The sequence below is a fragment of the Hypomesus nipponensis genome, chromosome 18 (genome assembly GCF_054491055.1).
Source record: "Hypomesus nipponensis isolate SF chromosome 18, ASM5449105v1, whole genome shotgun sequence".
In the NCBI taxonomy this organism is placed as follows: domain Eukaryota; kingdom Metazoa; phylum Chordata; class Actinopteri; order Osmeriformes; family Osmeridae; genus Hypomesus; species Hypomesus nipponensis.
This window is the reverse complement of record NC_140378.1, coordinates 11436111-11457934: the sequence shown is the minus strand read 5'-3', so window position 1 is coordinate 11457934 and position 21824 is coordinate 11436111. Positions and strand designations below refer to the sequence as shown.

At 46.3% G+C, this 21824-nt stretch overlaps 1 protein-coding gene across 4 annotated transcripts in view; it reads left to right on the top strand.

Moving 5' to 3' along the window:
• scube3 (signal peptide, CUB domain, EGF-like 3) overlaps positions 1 to 21824 on the top strand; it is a 58017-nt gene that overhangs the window by 13652 nt on the left and 22541 nt on the right. For 2 of the 4 annotated variants that reach the window (XM_084680207.1, XM_084680209.1), the window contains exons 3-6: positions 1497 to 1622; positions 9759 to 9893; positions 18973 to 19119; positions 20041 to 20157. In XM_084680207.1, the coding sequence (XP_084536333.1) occupies positions 1497 to 1622; positions 9759 to 9893; positions 18973 to 19119; positions 20041 to 20157 (525 nt within the window). Of the gene's footprint in view, positions 1 to 1496; positions 1623 to 9758; positions 9894 to 18969; positions 19120 to 20040; positions 20158 to 21824 lie in introns of all 4 variants that reach the window. The other 2 variants (XM_084680206.1, XM_084680208.1) reach the window with 1 other exon arrangement.

The window sequence follows — 21824 nt, the reverse complement described above, 5'->3', positions numbered from 1 at the left end:
CTTGAAACTAAAGAGAGAGACTGAGAGGGCCAGAGAGATAGAGAAGTGTGTTAGCTCACATAGCAGTTTGTCTAGGCTCTCCCATATTGTATACCGTCAAAGACTCATCAAATGCAATTCATACAGCACCTGGGGCAACTGAGTATATGCAGCTAGATTTTCCATTGATTTGCCAATGAATAAAGGTAATTCAGCACATTCTGAATGACCAATCTACGTCTGGTCTTGCTGATACAAACTACCAAACCTCTGCCAAAACACGGGCCGGAGGGCCTAGTCGTGTGTGTGTATACTGAGGTAGAATTACTGCTGTCCTAACATCTGCCGCTTCTCCCTTCTGACGGAGGATGAAGAGGCGTGGACGTGGAAATATGAGGGAGTTATGCAAATACATGGCCCTTGTTCTGCTGCTCCACAGCATTGTGTAACTCTCACCAGTTATGCATTTATGTTCAATAATTTACAGTATATCACATTTATTTAAAGGCAGACATGGTCCCAGTGGTTAATTTTCCCTTTGTCCCTGCTTTTTTAGTGAGTGGTTGGGAGTTCAGGCAGGCATCATCCTATCTGTAGGGATTGATGCGTGTTCGTTTAGCTTCATAGTTCTGTATTGTCAACGAAGGGTAAAGCAGCCACCAATACAGCATGATGGTGCACTGTACAGTGTTCATTAGGAACAGAGAGAAGGAACTATGTGAGTACACCCTATTGGCTTTCTTTCATTACTTCCTACACAATCAGGGGACGGGAGTAGAAATGAAAAGGGGACCTTGTTTTCGGAGATCTGAGAGTGAGAGGACAGTGAGAGTGGCATCGGTACATCACCTCTGTGATATGGGACCAGCACAGCACTGTGGAACAAGTTCATGGTAGAGGAGAGTGCCAAGAGTGTATGTCTTGTCTGTCTCTCTGTGGCTGTGGTAGATGAGAGTGAGCATTCTGTGCATAAGCTCTGGGCTCCTGGGGGAGCCAAGTCCTGTAGCAGAAGCCCAGAGAAGGTGTGGCGGTGGTAGGGAGAGTGCAGTGCTTCTGTCCCAGCCCTCTGCTGTCAGCTCCATTTAAGCCCCGAGCTCAGGCAACTATACAGAGTGGGCCCATCCTCTGCCCCGAACGAGCCAAAAGAGGATGATGCAAGGTAGGCTGCATCTCTGCCTTTCTCTCTTTTCTTTTCTCTTCTTCATTTCTTCACTTCTTCTCTCCCCTCCTCTCCTTTCCTCTCATCTGCAGCGAGCTGTTGTTTCAGCTGTAGGTCTGCTTCTCCTCAGGGTTACTGATACCCTCAGCAATCTCACTCTTGCTTTTTTTCTGTCTCTCTCACTTGTTATCGTCTCACCAGTAGTAATAACAATCCTATTACTTCAATGAAGACCTCCTGGTGATTGTCTGTGTACTGAGGTACATATTAAGCCCTGATTGGACTGATTCACTGTGAGTACCATCATGGTGATGATGACCCCTTGTTCCCTTTCTCCTCTTCCTGTTTCTCTGTGCAGATCTAGACGAGTGTGCCACTGAGTACACCGGTGGCTGCGTCCATGACTGCATCAACATCCCAGGGAACTATAGATGTACGTGCTACGATGGCTTCCGTCTAGCACACGACGGACACAACTGCCTAGGTGAGTTCTGTTTGTGTGCATGGAGATATTTGTGCTTGAGTCTGTGCTTCTCAGTTTCTAAGCCTCTACAGTGAAGATGAATTGAACAGAAGGAGAAAGTGTCTCAGAGAAGTGAGGCTCTGTAGGAGCAGTCTTGTTCCAATAGAATTGCATATGTTCTGGCCAATATATTGAACTTGACATGATCCATGTTGTTGCATAACTTACAGTACTTCTCCAGCCAGGATGGCTGGTAACAAAGCATGTAAAACAGTATGGGAAGATGTCTTTTTGCAAGACTAATGTGTCATTTTTTGACTACTCTATTTGACAGCTATTTGCTTCTTCCGTATAACAGGTAGACTCACAACTCTCACAATGAAAGCCACCAAAAAGAAAAAAAAAGAAAAAAAGCTTCTTAAACAAGTCTGGCAAAAAGGGGTGAATTTATGAAGCGCTTGACCCTGAGCTCAGGGCTCAGAGTGAGTCGTCAGTAGACCGTACTTTCCCATGGTTTAATATTACACCAGTGTGCAATTCATATTAGCCCCTTGAAGCACACATTTAACTTAAAAGGTTACAAAATGAAGGGAATGTCTTAGACTTATAGAAGCTGATAAACATAGGTACATGGAGTAAGACTTCCCTCTCTCTCTCTCTCTCTCTCTCTCTCTCTCTCTCTCTCTCTCTCTCTCTCTCTCTCTCTCTCTCTCTCTCTCTTTCTCTCTATCTCTCTCTTTCTCTCTCCCCCCCCTCTCTCTCTCTTTCTATCCTGTTCTACCTATCTTACATTCTCTAGTTTTTTTGCTCCAAAGTCAAACGGGATGCCCTCAGAGCTCACCTCCATGAAGGTTTCTACCCCAGCTTGAAGCAGTTAAATTGACATCCAAACCTTTGATGTTGTTTGTTGCTATGAGGTTGTTATAAAGAAGTGCATTGAGTAAGATTTGGTTCAACTAGTCGAGGTTTACAGGATTATATAAAAAGACTGGTCGTATATAATCAATCGAAAAATCAAAGAAAAAGGATGCCACTTTCGAACACTTTTTTTCTATCTCTCTCACAAATTATATTTCAAAACACATATATGCACACACACACACACACACATACACACATATATACACATGCATATAGTACACATCAGTACACACATGCACAGTCTGGAGTACAGTTATTTTCCAAGCCATTTAGCAAGGCCCATTTGGATGTGTGTGGATAATTTCCTGTACCATGGATGACTTGCTGCCTTGCATGCAGGTGTGTAATTGGAGTATCTGGTTGTGTGGCTGCTACTGCTTCAAACAGCCTGGCATCCATCAGTCTCTTTGATATATTTCTCTCTATCTTGTAATTTGTACACATACATACAGTCTCCCTATGTGTGTGTTTTCATGTGTATGTTTGTTTTGTTCCACTGTCGTCTGCCATTGTTCTTCTGCACGGATTATCTGTGTGCCAGAGGCCAGAGAAGACTATTCAGTCATTCCTCCTCTATTTCTCTCTGCTTAAGAAACATTCCTCCTACTCACAGCTCTCAATGCCTTTCAGGGGATTTAAGATATAAAACACTCACCCTCACTTTATCAAAGTACTTGACGTGTTGTATTAGTATAATAATGTTTGACATTGACAGGTTGATTTTTTCTTTGTAACTGGGGTGAATCTTTCATTTGACACAATCGTACACAACGGGATATAATTCCAAAGTGTTCTATGTACTTCAACAGCGGGCCATTTTCTGTTATTATCTGTTGTAAATTATTCTAGCCTAGCCTGGTGGTTGGGTTGGATTCGAAGAATTTGATGTATTATACATCCCTGCTCTAAAACGCTAAGTGAATAATCCTCACCACAAAGGAAGGAGAGGAAAAGGCTCTGCTGGAGTTTCATATTTTTCTCCAACTTCATCCTGGAACACTGCTGCCATCGGAGAGGAGTTCAGTCCTGCTGGCTCGTAACCCGAGTGACTGGGCAGCTGGGGACGGGGGGAGGTCAGACCAATCAGAGCCCTGTTATTTTTCTGGGCTGCAGACACCCGGGCTTAACAGATGCGTCACCGCTTTCTGAGGACTGTACGCCCACCTGATCCTCCGTAGGTGGGTCTGAGCCCTTTCTCCCTACCCATGACTGATTCTTTTTCACAGAAGGTTACCAATGTTCTGTTTATTGAACTTAAATGAAAGCTCAATTTAAGATTGGACTGACTGCGTCTTAGACTCCAGCTCCAAACACAAACCTGTCCTGCCCTCTCCAGTAGGGGGAGCTCTGTTTAACAGCCAGATCAGAAACCAGGGAGCAGGCACTACTAACTGGGCATTCTCCTGCAGCCCTCTGCCCGCGCCACATGATACCAGGTAATTGGGCATGTTGAGATCAGTTTGACGATGTCGAACGATGGAAGTGGTGGGAGTCGGCAGGGCGTGAAGCAAGCCGTGGCCTCGGTTGGGCGCTCAGATTTCTCTGGTCCACCTGACTGCTCACACAGAAATCAGGAAGCCAGCTTTGTGGAAACAATGTAATGTCGTGTAACAGCAGCACTGTAGGCCTGTCTGTGTGGAGTGAGACTCTCTACCCTTATATAATTTACCTCCTGGAGCTCTGTGGGAGCCGTTCTGCTCTCCAGATCCCAAGGACAAAGCACGATGCTAGGAAGCCAAGCATAAACAACTCCATTACATTTTCATGACTAACATGTCTGTTCTGAAGATGGATTGAATGAGACTGGGTACTAAATCATCATATTTATTTAGAAATTGGCTTTTTTAACAACTTCCAAATCGTCTTAACAGGGGTAACCAGATGCAAGGTGCCAGTGTCCCTACATCTCTACATTTGACTGACTTTCCTGGTCCTTGAGAAACCTAAACTCTTTCTCATGATCAGTACGATCCAGTGGACAAACTAGACTGTTTGAGTGCCAGATATCATTAACATCTGTACAAACACGCTAGGATGGATTTACAGCCACAAAACCACTAATTACATATTCTGTAACCTTTGGCCTCGGAAGAAAAACATTATAGAGGCTTGAGTTACAGATATGTCTACCATGGGTTGGTCCAAACCGGCAGAGTGGACAGTCATAGGCTATTAAAATGCAGATGTCCGTTTTTTCCCTGGTAGCAACATTGCCAAAAGCTGTCTTTGCTCTTACCCTCTGGTCCTCCTCCAGCCTTAAACTGGATGTAAAAAAATAAAATAAGTTGTGTAAAGCTCAGAGTGTAGGTGTGTGTGTGTCTGTGTGGTTTGTGTGCATGTGTGTTTGCACATACAGCTGTACAAGCTATGGATCTTTTTGCTTTCTATTGACAGACAATGATTTGGTTTGTATTGATTCTGTGGAACTTAATTCCATGACCAATCCTCAGGGAAATGTATTCCTTATTACTTTAACCTTCCCCAAAGACCTTGTATGATCCTCTACAAAGCACCATGACTGCACACACGTCTTTTCAGACACATGCACATGCTCTGCACATTCTGTACTTTGTTGAGCTAACTTTGTCTTTAAAGGCCACAACATAATCAGGTTGTGTTTTTATAGGACCATCTTTGATCGAGGATATTTACAACTTTCAGATTCACTTCTTTGTCAAACCCATGGCAATAGCTCCTTTTGATAGGGTTTACTCTCCCCCTAATCCTTTGTGCCTTCTCTGAGTGATCGCTTGGTTGAGCCTGTGTAGCGGCTCCTTCAATCCCCGGGGATCTTGTTCTAAGGCTGGCTAATCAAACGCAGAGACTACAGCCTGATGCATTATTGACCAGGGTCCTGATGGAAAGTGCAATCTTCAGAAAGCTTCGCGTTGATTGGCTTCATGGCCTTTTTGAAGCGCACTTGGAAGCACACTTTTAAATGCATTTGCTTCACTCTAAAGTAGTGATGATAATCCCATCACTCACTTACTAGTGAGAGTCTAGTCAGGTGTCATTTGATTCCCCTTCAAACCATGGTATTTGGGCTCTCACATCTGTCCCCCCTAGGCCTTAGTCATCTCCTGGCTGTTAGGAAGGGATGCAGGGGGGACAAGTTTTGCGTTGCCTTGTCCCAGAGTGAAGGTTATCATATCCAGGGGTGTCCCACAGCACAGCCTCGCTGTTGGTAGCTTAACAGTAACCATCTCCACTCCAGATCCTGATCCCCCACACTCCCCAGAGTGCAATCAGCTTGCTGCTGTTGTGACATGCTCAGATCAGGTTTGGGCAGGAGGCTTAAGTTGCCTCAGTTCAGGGCAGAGGGGAGGTTGGAGTGTTGAGTGGCATTGCAGATTGGAGATGGGTGCATTAGCTGGCTCCTGAAGACTACATCAACACTCTCTCCTTCAGGATTGTTCAGCCCCATTCACCGTGAAATGAACAATTCCATCTGAACAGACTGGCAGGACTGGCGGGGAAACTCAAGCCTGAGATTAGGTTTAGAGATGGAAGCGTGCAGTGTCCTGGGATCTGGCTGACAAACTGCCTGGACGCCCAGGGCCTCTCTCCTACCTGGCACACGCCAGGCCATCCAATCACTCATCCCCACGTTTGTTTTTAAAATACTTCCAGACTTGTTTTGGAGCAAGAGAGAAATACCATTTGGTGTGAGCTCTTAGATTTTCATTTAGAATGTATTCCAGCGGGAAGCTGGAAGTCAGTTCCTGCTTATTTACCGAAAAGGGGTTACCATGGAGACAAGCACCTCATTGAGAGCCTGAGTTCAATCAAGAATGTATTAGTTCTGTTTATATGTGAGCATTAGAATGAGCCTCACCACAGAATTGACATAAAAATGCTTACCAGAAGATTTGTTTGTTTGTGTAGCAGATGTGAATCTGATAACTTTGTGGTCAACCAGTGGATTCATATTAGTCTCAGCAAACACGCAGATTCAGCTTCATTGGCTTGTGCATTGAGACCCCTTGTGGGATGTACATGAAGTTAACTAAACTATCCAGCTCAAGTAGCACACATTAACACTCTCAGATGTGTGTATCCACATGAGAGAGAGAGTGTCTCAGACCACATATCAGCTTGTGCAAGTGCCGCTTCTGACGTGTCTGATTAGCCTTAAGTGTTTGTTTATGCCTTGGCATATGTGTGTGTGTGTACATTTGTGTGTGTGAGTGTGTCGACCACTCATGCTCTGTTCTAACCTGGCGCCTTGGTCAGCGCTCAGTCAAGAGGGTGGATACACTGCGCTGTGTCACTGAACTCAGGAGCGGTGGAGAGGAAAGAGGAAATCCCCCTAATCCTGTTTAAAAAAGAAGAGATCTTGTTTTAATTTGGCCCCGCTTTGTGCCCCCTTCCCACCTACTGATGCTCAGTGAAGCCAAGGGGATGTTTATCCTGCTAATGTCTGCTCACCTACCGCTCCTCTCCAGCCACCCACATCCCCAGCCTCCCGCTCCTCTCCAGCAGGCTCTCTGGCTGCTATTTGCTGCCTTATTAAAGAATGTGTTTCTATAAAACCCTGTAAAATGAAAAGCACAAACAGGCTGATGGCCGTGCTCTTCCCAGGCTGTGTCTCTCTGGCCTGTCTAGACCACAGAGACACATCTGTCTGCTGGACAGAGACACAGACAGAACTGGGGACACAGCAATATTCCCTTTTCCCTTCCAGACTCCAGGTCAGCAATAAACGCCCTGAGAGTCACTGAACCCTTTAAAGAAACGACTGGAGCTCTTCTCCAAAATAAGGGTCGAGGAGTTTCTGTAACTCAACCGCCATGTTTACATGGTTTCAAAGCTGAGCACAAGGCCAAATGTTATATATACAGTCAAGGCTATCTGAGAAACCAGCGGACATGGCCTCTGCAAACACAACCAATCTCTTAATCTCGCTCCTTTTGAACCTTCCTTCTCTCGCTCTCCTCCTCGAGCGAAGCGAGGATAGAGCGAAGGGATGTCTCATTTTTCAGAACTGAGGCAGCCCTTTTAACTTGATTAAGACAGGTTTTTTCCATCCTCTCGAGAATTTTTTAAAAACGTTTTAAGTCTAAATAACATGAGCACTTCTGCTGGCCGTGCCAGAACCCCTTTCCGTTTGGAAATATTTGCTTTGGACGCCAGCCTTGCCCAGCACACAACACAGGCAATTATGGGAGCCATTTGAACGAGAGAGATCTACTGACAGGCGACGCCTCATTTGGAGGAATGAAGGAATCAGGAAGTGAAACCTTCATTGATGCGCTGAAGCTTTGGAAAGAGAAATCCTCTGGGCTTGCTGAGGCTGACTGAGTGATGATCTTTGCATGTGTGATGAGAATATATGAATGGATAGGTGCATTTATTTTTCATGTGTCTATGTATTGCATGTGTGTGTGCGTGGGTTACAGTATGTGTGTGCACATTAGCTAGGCTTGGCATTTGATGTCAGCAGTTTATCTGTAAAGGTGCAGCTGTGGGATTCTGCACCTTAGCTCTTTTTAGTCCCACTGCCAATTCTCTCACAGGAGAGAAAGAGGTTGTTAAGTCAAATCCAATGTACTGTACTTTGGCACTGGATTGAATGCAACAGAATGGAATGATACTCTGAAATGGCTGCATTTCTGACCTTCCACTTTGTCCTCCACAGCCACTTTCTATGCTGACTTTACTTAGCTTCTCTCTCGAGGACGCAGCCACATCACCTGGCTGCAGTCGTCAGGGTCTCCCTGCGGGTCTGAGGGACATGACACATTGTTTTGAGAGGAGATGGAGGAAGGCAGGGCTGATGATGGAGTGTGAGAACAGCAGAGCAGACTTGGCAAGCCATGAAGGGTCAGCAGGGGTCACACGCCACTAACCTACTTAGCAACCCCAGAGATTTCTGTCTAGTCAGGTTCCGTACAACATCACACCACCTCCTGTGTGTTTCTTTGTGTGTGTGTGTGTGTTAAAGAGAGCATGATCGAGAGTAAAGTTTAATTTCTAACTCTGCCCGGCTGAGAATCCCCTGGAAAGGAAACCTAATCCAGAAGCCTTCTCAGACTGGACAAATAGACAGAAAATTAGTTTCACATGACGCTTTATTAAAAAAAGCCTTGTGTATACAGCAGATTATTGATGCGTGGAGCAGGGGGAGGGATAAGGTTCCACCATGGTATGGTACTGAGGGACAAAGCCAGGGCTCTGGGGGAGGAGAACACAGAGATTCACCTCCAGAGTCACAGCTCTGTCACGCACATGAACGAGGTTGTGCCTGTGTAACACACACAACAGACATCCAACAGCACAATGTACATGTTGTATAACAGTGCAAGGGCGGCTATTATGTAAGAACTCTATTGTTGTTGCAGTTGATGTCAAATAATTCATTGGATTCACAAAATATTTCTCTTTCAGCACCTGTAAGTGAGCAAGTGCTATAAAACGGACAGGGCCATACAGTATTTTATTGGGTGTACAGGATACTCAAATGTTGTGTTGCGTGGATGTAAAGCACTGCACATAACATCTCATCATTTCTTACGTTTTATATAAGCTGGGTCAGCACCTTGTTATCCGCCCCCATGCGAGAGCTCTCATTGGGCTGTGCCCTGTGGCAGCGCCTGCATTCCCAAGAGCCACTCTTAGGCTGTCTGCACTGCAGGTGGAATCACAAGGCTGCCGGCACACTGCTCCCTCACGTCCCTCTCCACATCTCTATTTCCCGTATTCCCCCTTTTCACCCCATCTTTCTAGGTCTCTCACGTCCCTCCTCTTCTCCCCACCTCCCTCCGTCTCCCTGCATTCCTGCAGTCAGGGGCTGACAGACGCTCATCATCAGCAGGTCGTCAGTCCCAGGTGGATCAGGTTACCTCTCTACCAGAGGATTGTGCTGCATGGGCACTTTCACGACTTAGTTCTGCACTGCTGGAACCTGTCAGACCGTGAGGGGGGCAAGGCAATGGGCTTTTGTGGAGGGGAGGGGGAAGTATAACTATTAATTGACACACCACCTTTGCAGACACCTTCAGAAAACCTTCTAACTTCTCTTGGCTTTCTCTTGGCTTTCCCTCCTTCTCCTTCTATCACTCACATCTTTTTTTTTATTTTTTATGTTGTGTACTGATGTACAGCTGGATGTATTTCCTCCGCTCAGGAATACCCTTCTTAATTGCATTTTCAACAAGTATGACCATGAAATAAACAACTAATATGCTACCGTAAGATCTGTATATTTATAATCAGTCTGCTCTCTCTGTGTTGCAGATGTGGATGAGTGTTCGGAGGGGAATGGTGGATGCCAGCAGATCTGTCTCAACATGATGGGCAGCTATGAATGTCGCTGCAGAGAAGGATTCTTTCTGAGTGACAACCAGCACACCTGTATCCAGAGACCTAAACGTCAGTTTCCCTTCCTCACACACGCTTCGGCACACACACTCACACACACCTCCCCACACATACACACACACAAAAGATTTACGGGAAATGGGAGGATCCATGCAGCTCATTAGGCATGGCCTCTGACCCAAGGCTGGATTGTAAACTGGTCAGGTCACAACCTCATTATTGTCCCATTCATGTTGAGTATCAGTGGACACCTCATTCTACAGTAGGCCAATCAGTAGCCTTTAGAGCATAGGTTGTAATTGGTAGTGATACACAGTAGTGTAACGATGGGCCTATGCCGGGTGACTGATGAGAAGAATAGCAGGATATCAAACCTGCCGTTTGAGAGAGCAGGATCAGCCCTAACAGGTCTGCAACAAAAGTGAAGAACCATCAAGGATAAAGGTGTGTTTGTGTGGGTGTGTGGGTGTGGGTGTGTGTGAGAGAGAGACAGACAAAGACAAGGAGAAAGGGAGGTTCTATATCCTTTCAAATTAAACCAATCTGGAGTCTGGCAGTGTTTCCAAACGTCAGTGTTGAGAGGGAGAAGATAAAACGATTAAAGGTGTAGCCGGGGGTGGAAGCACCTCTTATTTTTTGAGAGCATTCCTGTGGGATGGAGAAATGAGAGAAGGAAGTGCGAAACCAACCTGCTGTCAGTCCTCATCAGACAGAGGTAAAGGATCTGCTTTCTGCAGGTCCAGAAGATAGTAGCTATAGAGCTCTCCTGTACTAGAGGACAGCTGGAGGAACAGGAAGCTCCAGCAAGGGGCAGAGACCCAGGCTGTAGGTCTCCAGGCAGGTCTCCACGCAGCCCTGGGATGGGATGGCGAGCCAGGGACCATGTAACCTTGCTTTCTGAAATCAATCTGGCCTAGTGAACTGTCAATGTTTACGTTTCATAAGCACAGTGTTATTTGAGTGTAGCAAATGGCTGGATCGTGTGTTTCAAAGGCTTGCCCCTCTCAACGCTGTCAGAGACACATCCTGAGGGCTGGGCCTTCTTTCTCTCTCTCTCTCTCTCTCTCTCTCTCTCTCTCTCTCTCTCTCTCTCTCTCTCTCTCTCTCTCTCTCTCTCTCTCTCTCTTTCTCTCTGTCCTGCTCCATCCCCTGCTGTCTTTCTCTCTTTCTCTCTCTCTCTGTCTGTCATGATCATTCGTTTTTCTCTGCTCTCTCTCCCTTGATAAATACCCCTTATTAATCTTCCATTTTTCATGTTAATATTGGCTCCATTGCTTCCAGATGAGATCCATTTGGAGGGCGAGATTAAAGCTGCTATAAATCTACAAACTCCCTTGACTGACTATTCATATCACTGCCCTGTCATTGTTTCATTATTCTCCAAAACAACAGTCGGAACAACGGTCATCTGCTTGTTATTATTTCTGTTATTACAACAGTGTGTGCTGAGGGGAAATGGAAACGGAGGAGGAAGTGGCGCACCCCAGTTATTGGACAATAACCCACCACTCATCCCAAGCATTACCGTACCGTGCTTTATTGGAAAACGATGTGTAAGTGGCAAAGTCACTGAGAGAAAATATGGAGTTGAATGTCTGTACTACTAAATATGCTGGAGTGGGCCTGCCAAGTGTGCTTACAGGCGACCCTCAGTCCATTTACCCTGAGCTGCCAGTCCTGCTGTTAAAGCAGCAAGGCCTGGGGTGCAGTTAACTCATGAGGTTTATCGGCCTCATTAAAAAGACATCAGCTCCCCATTTCTTTCATCAATGGAGAAGGTGTTCCCTGGCGGGGCAGAGGGGTGGTTATGGAGACATTGGAGAGGTGGTCAGTGCACCGTTGGGCGCTACCAGGCTGTACCCCCGCTGGCTGGGAGCCCTTGTTAGTGGAAAGGCTGTGCCAATTAGGCAGCAGGGGTCTGCCAGCCCCCTATGGCTAATGACAAGGCTGCTGCTGGCCTGTCTCTTATTAGCCCCCCCTGCCCCCCCCCCCCCTCCGCACCCCCCAACAGGAATAACTCTCCTCGAACCAAGGCTCCCATCAACTGGCTGCACGGGCAGAATGTAACAGTTCATTTATTCTCCCCAAACATTTCTCCCATTCCAGACATCCACTTCTTTGAAAGGCTAGCCAAGGTGCTCAGTGGTTGATCAGAATGCCATTCGGGTCAAGGAGGGTTCCACTTCTTTGCTTGTGATTTATTGTCTCCTTTCTCTGTTTGGGGGATAACACCCACATGTGTGCGTGAGACCGAAACCGGTACATTGAAGGAATGTCCCGTCCACCCCCACCCCCCATTCTGTGCATTCTACTATAAGTAATATAGCAGTACCAAAATTGTATGCTGATGGGTTATTATGTAACTTCTGGTATTCAGTTTCAAGCTTTCTACTTTTTGGAGGGGCAAAAACTCCACCACACATGAAACACACTGTCGTGGTTGAGCCGTACTAGGAAACTGTTGGCCTTCAGCAGTGATAGTGGCTGCTGATCTATGTAGTGATCGGACCAGATTCTCATGTCCATGGACAAAGATATAGAATGTACTGAACCTAATGAATCCAGTGTTACTGATATCTCCTGAGAAGAGGTGCTGTGTTGGAGTGTGGTAACGCGTGTGATCAGGACCAGTGTACATTCTCCTAATCAGATGCTATTTTGGTAGACGAGGGTCTCTTAAAATGTTCTCAATAGGTGTTCTAAGCTCTGTTGCCATAGCTACATTCATTCTGACATAGAATCCAAATACAATTTTTTCAGTTTTTCAATTACTGACTTATTTCATCAAAACTGATACCGTCTGTATTAGCCACCTGACCACAGAGTTGGATTATGAATTACGCTGATAGTGTCTCCCCTTGCTGTAGAAAATGAGTATCCTCGCCTTTCCAGGAAATGTTTACTTTGTCACTGAAATCCACTTCCTGTGTTTGAAACTTTCATTAGCTTCCCAGGGGGGTTGTTGCCCCTTGCGCAGCAAGACTCATTGGCGGTGTCTCTGTCACACACACACTCACACACGGAGGAGCATTTAATTTAATTTAGCTTTAGGCCATTTTTGAGACCCATTCTATGTTGACATTTGGATGCAGAGCACGCCATGTTCACTTGAAGATAAATTGTTGGTGCAGAGTCTACACTTGCTGCTGTCCAAGGAATTTTCCAATAAATGTGATCAAATCCATTACACATGGTGGCATCATATTCTCTGTTTGTTTTTCCTCTTTGCTACTACATTCTCTCAGTATGAGAAAACAGAGGTGGAAAATCAGTGGGGCTGAATCTGGAATTTTTATAATGTTCTTTTGCCCAGGAAAGATAAAAATGCTCCGAAGTCCATGTAAGACTTGTTAAACTGCCTATTCATTATCCATTCAAAATAAATGTAGCTGGTACCTGGACAGTACACAACTTAGAGTGTACAGTTAGTTGTTGTGTTAGTTCATTTTATGGTATTGTACCTACAATGCCTGTCTACATGCCTTCCCTCCCTGCCTGTCTGTCTCCCTGTCTGCCTAATTTCCTGACAGCTTTCCTGTCTGTCTCTCTGTATGTCTGTAGAACTGGCTGCAGATGTGTTTTTACAAGTAGAGGACTGACTGCTCCATTGCTCTGCAGTCTGACCGTGTAACTAGCTCTTTTCCTATACCGAGGAAGTGGAGAGAGGGGAGCGTCCAGGCCACAGCAGCACTCCCATGGCTACCTATTAAGGGTTAGGCTTACCATTAGTCCAGCATCAAAGACCACTGCTCCTGTAGACCTTCGGGACACTCAACCCCTTCTTCCTTGTTCGTCTTCTCATCCATTTCTTCCCTCTCTATTTTCCATCTCTTCTTTCTATTCCCTTCTGTCTCCCCGTTTCCTCTTTCATCTTCTTCCTTTTATCGTTTCTTCTACCTCCAGCACTCTCTTCCACACCTTTCCCTAACTCTCTGTCTGTCACTCTTTTTTTCTCTGGCGTTCACATCTTCATTCTCTCCCCTCCTACACTTCTCCACACCTTTCTCTCTGTCTCTATCCGTGTCTCTGCCTCTCTTTGTGTTTCATATGCTCTTTCTCTCTCTCTCTCTCTCTCTCTCTCTCTCTCTCTCTCTCTCTCTCTCTCTCTCTCTCTCTCTCTCTCTCTCTCTCTCTCTCTCTCTCTCTCTCTCTCTCTCTCTTTCTCTCTCTCTCTTTCTCTCTCTCTCTCTCTCTCTCTCTCTCTCTCTCTCTCTCTCTCTCTCTCTCTCTCTCTCTCTCTCTTTCTCTCTCGATTTCCCTCTTTTCTTTGTCTCTCTTTCTCAACTCTCTTTCTTATACTCTATCTTTCTCTCTCTTCTTTGATTCTCTGTTGCAACCTCTTTTTTTGTCTACTCCAGGCTTTCATAGGCCCCATGGCTCCCCACGCTTGAACAAACATATACATCAGTGGCTTGGGCTGTGGCCTGCTGTTGTCCTCTATACTCTATACTCTCTCTCTTGGACGGAATCTCCTCTGGCCATGGGGGTTTGTTGAAGGCCATCTCTAAGCTGTGCTGCCTGAGTGCCAGTGGGGTTTTTCCACTAACACATCTCTGTCATTGCTTTACCCAGAGGGCCAGACTGAAGCCCTTTGAGGCTCAGACAGACCTCTGCTTTTAGCTGCTTCCTTTTTGATTTCAGAAAGAATGTGCCTCTGATATGACATCTCTCTTTTTATTAAAGAAGTAAGTATCCTTTGTTTGTGCTGGCGGTCTGAGAAGCCTGGTCAGGCGGTGTGGTGGCGTGTCTTGCTCTGCCTGGCTGGAGGGGAGGAGATGACTCTCTCCTCTGGGAGAGCAGAGGTGACCTTGGAGGAGTGAGGGGGGAGGGAGGGGGGAGTGGCATTTCTCCAGCAGGTGCTGCACAAACATGAGTGCACACACACACATGCACACACGCACACAAACGCACAAAAGTAGCATTGATTCATGCACATATTCACACAAAGGGACACACTCAGACACATACTCTATGCGGATACTCACATTCAGAGCACGCAGAGACACAGCAAACAAAATGTTAAATAGCACAAGAAAAAACATACCTTACAGATCTTCAAAACAACAGAACCAACATATTTATGTATTACAGGTATTTATATATCACACTGCCAAGTCAGAAGCACAAGTCTATTCTAGTGTCTTACACCAAAAGTATTCGAACCACTTTAACATACAGTAGTTAGACTCATTTGGAAACTATGCTTGGATTGTTTTGGAACATAGCATATACAAGGAAATGAATAATGTGGGTTTGTACCTCAGGTGCTTGTCACCATAATCACAGAGGTGCAGATATATTATATGGGAACCTCCTATTAGAGTGTCATTCCCACTGTCTATTGTTGCATTCCCTGCTACTCGGGTTTATGCCCTCCCTAACGCTTAATGGGAGTCTCAACAAGGCCTTTGGGAGCTAAGGGAAATCAACGCTGGCACAGCAGCCCAAACAGTAGCACTTGGCTGTGTCGTGCTCTCTGGCTGTCTCGATCCGAGTGCAGCCTGCATATGAGACCCACCGATGTTGACACTGTGACCCTCTGGCTGCCCTGTCGCTTTGCTGGCCCATTGCTGTCCCAGCCCCGGCTAGACTCAGCCCGGCCTGCCTCCCTTTCTCCTGTTTCCATGCGCTGACATTTTTATCCTCCAGTTAAAACTTTTAAGGGCCCATTATCTAAGAGGAAGGAATGCTGCTTTAATGGCCTGGTGGCTCCATGTTTAGGCCACGCTCTCTTAGCAACCAACCAACGCTGCCGTATACCGAGAAAGACGACAGGCATCGCTGAGCCCAGGGGTTTCCCTCTCTATCCCGGCGGCCCTCGCAGAAAATGGGCGTCTGCTGTTCCAGGACTCCTCATTTCACTGTCCCAAAAACTCCAATCAGGCTGTAAAGGCCCAGCATGTCCATACACCACTCCACGCTCCATTGTAGGGGCCTCTCCACTACATGGGCCCTAAAGTTTAACTGAGCGGACCATGGCTGGCTGGCTGGCTGGCGCTGACTGGTCTTCTGCTGTTTAGGGCTGAGGTGCGGTGAGGAGGCGAGGAGTGCTCTGCCTGGCCCTTTGTCCCGGGAGGCCTGGCGTCTGCTTCTCCCTGAGAGGCTGGATGTTAAACTAGGTCCCACTCCCTAGCTCCCACGTTTCAGACTTTCTCTTGGTTGTCAGAATGTAGCCAAGACACACTGTCTATAATCTATTTGTCTTTAATTTATCCAACGACTTAGGCTATAATAAGTCAAAATGATAATCTTTGTCACCTGCTGTATGCAGACTGTGTTAACATTTTCCCTTCATCCTTAAATTATTCTGGAGTGTTAATGAAGTCTTGTTAGACAGACACTACATTATCCAACTATGTAAAGGATTGTACATGATTTGGCATGATTAGGATTTATCAATTGAATTTTGAGTTGCATCTCCTTGTCTGTACAAGAGACAGTCTTATTCTTTACTGTCCCTGCAGAGGAAGCAAATTCATACTCAATTACTCTTTCAAAAGTTATTTCCAGTATTTGTGTGTTTTGTCTGAATGGTGCACCATGCTTGGCCCTGAGCGAGTAGACTGTTGTGTCTGTGGCAGTGAGGACTGTTGTTCTACAGAGTATATTTAAACTCAGGCCTGCTCTGAGCCAGTGCTGCCACTACACGTTCCCTGTGAGCGTCTGTGTGTCTGTATGCTGGGCGGGTCATGACCTGTCTTGGTTGGTTACTGCTGTGGCAAGGCTGCCAGAGAGAAGCTCTCTCTCTGCTGCACTCACTTAATTGCTGGGTGTTCTTTTTTTCCACAAGTGCGGTGGTTTTCGATGTGGCATGTCCGTGTTCGATCGTGTGAGAACCAATGTCCAGTGGGATCCTGGACAGCTTTTTGGAAGGTTCCACCCCGTCCACATGGCTTGTGCCCATATCGCTTGTCCAGCTCTCTCTGTATAAAGTTGCTTATGTTCTTTTAGAAGGGTTCTACATTTAGACGTTTTATAGGTCGGCAGCTTGTTTTAGGAGACTGGGGTGTTCTCAATCTGCAGTCAGCAGCTCACTTTCCCATCTGAGCATGAAGGGACACCTTTCTCTCTGTTTCCTATTATTTATTTCTATTTCATTTGTAGATGGAGACTCCATAGAAAATATGATAGCTGTAGTAATGATAAAAACTGGAGGTATTTGGCAACCAGTTGAAGTGAACCGCAAAGCGTGGGCTACAGCTCGGCCATGGAGAAAAGGACCATTGTGTCAGCACTTTGGCTTTTATGGGTCCACAGAGAGGTGAGGTCCCAGGTTCTGGCCCCGGCCTGACTCATTATTGATGGATGGGTCTGCGGTATTAGCGGAGAGGGGTCTAATATAGTTGCAGAGGGAGGGTAGGGATTTCTTCGGATGCATAGTGACCTTAGTAAGTGATTTTGAGGGTTTTGTTAAGGTTGCCAAGTTAGAAATTCTACCCCTCTGTGTGGTGTCTATCTCGCCTTTGCGTTAAACGCACACAGGGAACTATTGGACTCCCATTGGAATTCCCCAACTCCTGCTTGAGTGTGGCCCATTGTGCTGTTGCATTTAGGTGAGTCTTTGATGCATTTCATGGTCAAACTCCTGTGATCTCTATGAGGTGGTTGGATAGTGTTGACCCACCAGGAGAAGTGTGATTGGCCAGACAGGGAGTGTTTGCAATACCCTAGCTGAGGGATCAGAAAGGATCAGGCGCTGGATATCTGACCTCCCAGCACCTCCTAACAGACTTAAGGTGATGAAAAGCTTTAAAGTCAGCTATCTAAATTACTTATCCTTTTTGCACCATCAGCTTGACGAAATAGAGAGGGACTGGAAATATGTCTCTGACATCAGTCCTCAGTGAAAATAAATAGAAGGGCCAGTCGGGTTTTTGGCAGAACACGTGGAAAACAAGAGGGTATCATTAGAGCAGAATCTGGAGGCAGGCGTTAAACTGTATAAATAAGTCCTTAAGGATTCAACTTTGCATTATCGTTGTGCTCACATTTGTCTGCACCTTTTTACTTAATGATAGTCTTTCCCCTCTCATGGTACTTCGTGCTTCCCTTTGAAGAGTTATTGAGCGTAGGCAATTCTCAGTGCAAGATTGACATCACACTCTTCCTTTAACTCTGGACTTGCAATTCTGTATACTAAGACATCATGAGTTCATCAGTTTTATAACTGTAGCTGATCATGTGCATACTGATGTGTTACAAATGTGAATGACTTCCAACAAGCTGTGAAACTTTACTTGGCAAGTTAATGAAGTCCTCTGCATGTCAACAGATTTAATGAGCCTTCATTGGAGACATCTTTCTTCCTTCATTGGGAGGAGAGCTCTTTGGTTTTTAATGAGGGAGGAGGGGACTTGTCACTGCATCTGTAGTGATGACAAATCATGACATGCAATGAGTCACATCCCAGCCTCTGTAGTATGGTGTGTCACATTGTAGCAGGGGAGGTGACACAGTCTCCCATAATAACCAATGACATCAGTGTAACCTGGGTCCCAGGCTCATGCCACAGAAGACCTGTGCTTCTCTCTTTCACATTTACACATCACACACTGTATGAATAATGCATTGTGGCAGTGTCACCTCTGGTACAGCACAGAACTATAGAGGCATCCTCCGCTAAAGGCATCCTTAAGTAATGAATCCCAGCACTTTTTGTTTTTTTCTACATTGAAAACAGTGAGAGTAGGGAGTGTTTTAACATGACCAGGGTGTGGTGCAAGGGACTTGGTTCATGTCTGAGAAGGTCATGTGATGGAGGCCTCTTCCACTGGGCCCGTAGAATGTGGTACAAAGTTTAGAATGCTCCCTGAGTGTGCTCCACTGGCCTTTCCTGTGGAGGCGTTACCTCCTCTAAGGTTTTAGCTGTGTAGGACGTGCTTCGGGGGAGAGTTTGATCTTCTCTTCACACAGTCTCTTCTTTCTAGCCTAACACTAAGAACATGTCCTAACAAGCCATCATCACTCCCTGAGACTTTGGCAAAGGGTGCTGTCCATGTCAGTCACCACGTGCAGACTGATTAAGTGTGTGTGTTTGTGTCTACAGTATGTGTGTGCGCTTGCGTGTGTGTTTGTGTCGGAGTAAAGACCTCTCTCTCACTGTCTCACCCCTGTCCTTCTCCATTAGCAGGGCCACCAGAAGGAACTAAGGAAGGGCCCACCTGTATGGATAAGAACCATGGCTGTGCCCACATCTGCCGTGAGACGCCCAAAGGAGGCATCGCCTGTGAGTGCAGACCTGGTTTCCAGCTCACCAGGAACATGAGGGACTGCAAGTGTAAGTGGGACAAACACAGATGACAGGATTATGTCAACTGTATGCAGATGTACACATCTATGTATCCACTTCATCTACCCTGCCAGCACTCTGCAATCGTTCTAGGGTGGCGATTAACAGACTAGTCTTAAACCACTTATTATCACAGCGAAAACCTGCCCATGCCAGACTATGGAACCCCCCCCTCCCACACACAAACACTCCATGACCCCTCCACCCCCCACCCACACAAACTAATCCCCGGGTGCACACACAATGCAGTAGCTATCCCATTTTCATGAGCAAGGATGGGATCTTTTGAACCAAGACTGTAAACCTAGCAGGAGTAATGAGCATTCATATTGTACAGTGTTGGGGCAAGCAGGCCTGTTTCACAGAGAGACCCAGAGGGATGGACAGCGCAACAGGGCTCATCCTGTCATGGCTGGGGCCAGGGCTGATGGGGGATTTGTCTGTGTTTGGATAAGGATTGGAGAAGTGTTATTCTACTGTTTTTTCGTGACGGCCCAGGAAGAAGACAGGAGGCGTGAAGGTGGGGGTGGGGGTGGGGGTGCAGACAGGATGGCGGTGGAATCCTGGGCTTGACTCTTTGTCAGTCTGTCATCACAGGTGTATTTAGAGTGCTAATGTCGACACACAACGCTCTGTCTTTACTCACGCACTCACACACACACACACACACAATCAAAACATCCCTAGGCGAATTTGACACCCATTGTCATGTTGTGGAAATGTATGAAAGTTTCTCTGTCAGTTCCATGTTTTGTGGCCAGCATGAAATCTCTTGTGCCTTCAAGAAAAATTCAAGGAACGAGGGACAACATGTCAATATCAGCTAATATCTTATCCTTGATCTTTGATAATAGTTACGTGAAAGTGTATTTCTGTGCTTATATGTTGTCACTGTGTGCTACTTGGCAGTGACCTGTAACTACGGCAACGGGGGTTGCCAGCACATCTGTGAAGAGACTGAGCTGGGGCCCAAATGTTCCTGCCACATGAAGTTTGCCCTTCACACTGACGGAAAGACATGTGTAGGTGAGTGAGCTCACCCTGGAGGGGATGTGGACAAGAAGAAAGGCTAGAATCTGAGTTAGACTGCAGAAACACACCCCAGCAATACTGTTCACACACTGATAGGCAATATGAATAAACTCTGATAGTATTAACACCAAAACAGATCAAAAAAATATGTGAATACAGCTTCCCACTATTATCACTTCTTATAATGTTGACAAAAATGCATAATTATTCATCAAAATATAATAGTTATACAAACGTAGACCTACTCATCTGACACAAGGACTAAAGGCTTTGTCTCTTTGCCCCTTCTCTGCTACTGATGCTGCTGCTCTAGTTACTGCTGTAACCCTCTCCCTGCCCTGCCCTGCCCTGGTCCCTGTCCTGTGTGTGCTGTGCCCTCTCCTCTCTCTGCTTTGCCAGCTCCTCTGCTCTTTGTCTATTCTCTCTCTCTCTCTCTCTCTCTCTCTCTCTCTCTCTCTCTCTCTCTCTCTCTCTCTCTCTCTCTCTCTCTCTATCTCTATCTCTCTCTGTCTCTCGCTCTCTCTCTCTCTCTCTCCCTGCCACCCATGCAGCCAGACAGACACAGCTCCTCAGGCCTCAGGTCAGCTCGTCAGTCATGCCGCTCTTATTTGACCTGAGCTGACCTAATCTGGTCAGATCTACTGGGATCTGGTCATGTACTGTTCTCAGCTGAGCTCAACTGTGCTGACTGAACTTTAGGCGTTGCCCAGTTGAATTGCACTGCAGGACAGGTTTCTTTGGAACCAACATTAGTTTTATTGTATTTGGCTGACCACAGACATTATATCTGCAAGGCTGGTTGCATGGTTTAGCTGGTTTTGGTTTGATTGGTAGATTGGACTGGTAGATATGTAGGCTGGTTCTGATGGTGGGTTGCCTGTGGTCAGTTGACTAATCTTCACGTTTGAGTGGATGTTGACTGGAAGGTTGCTTGTGATGGCGGTTGCTTGTGATGGCTGGTCATTGCTCAGAGTCTGTGGCCAGGCTTGTTTGCCACAGGGCTGAGCAACTCCAGGTCCATGTCAAAGCCTGGTCAGGAACCATGTCTTTACCGCTGTTCAGCGCCAGGCCGCAAGGCCCGCCACAACCAAATGAGGGGTCTCAGCCTGGGCTCCCCAGCCTGGGCAGACCTGCGGCGGACATGCCAGCCGGGGGAGCAGACCATCAGGCAGGATCTCTGGTTTCCCCCACAACCTCTGGGGTTCCAGGGGTGGACGGGGAAGCACTCTGCGGTTGCTACGTCTCCCAGACACTCTATTACTTAATAAAATCCCCATAAAACAAACAAACCGCCAAGAGGCCCTGACTGGAGAGTGAGTGACAGGATGATTGGAGCGGCTTCAACCAGGCCCTGCATCAGCCAGCCAGGACAGCCACCTTCATGAGAAAGCAAGCATTCAGGATGAGAAAGGAATTCTATTCTGGTTCCAAAAAACTTGTCATGGTTCCTAAGCACGCAAAAATCCAATCTGTCCTAACTAGTTTAATGTAGAAATTATTTTCGGCAACACTTTACCTTAAGGTTACATGACCTACTATTGTAACTACATAGTAATATCTATAGTTACAACATTGTAGTTGCATAGGAGGAACTGCTATGTAGTTACACTTCAGTATGGTTTAGCAGTACAAGCTACAACACAAGTGAAACTTGGTATGGG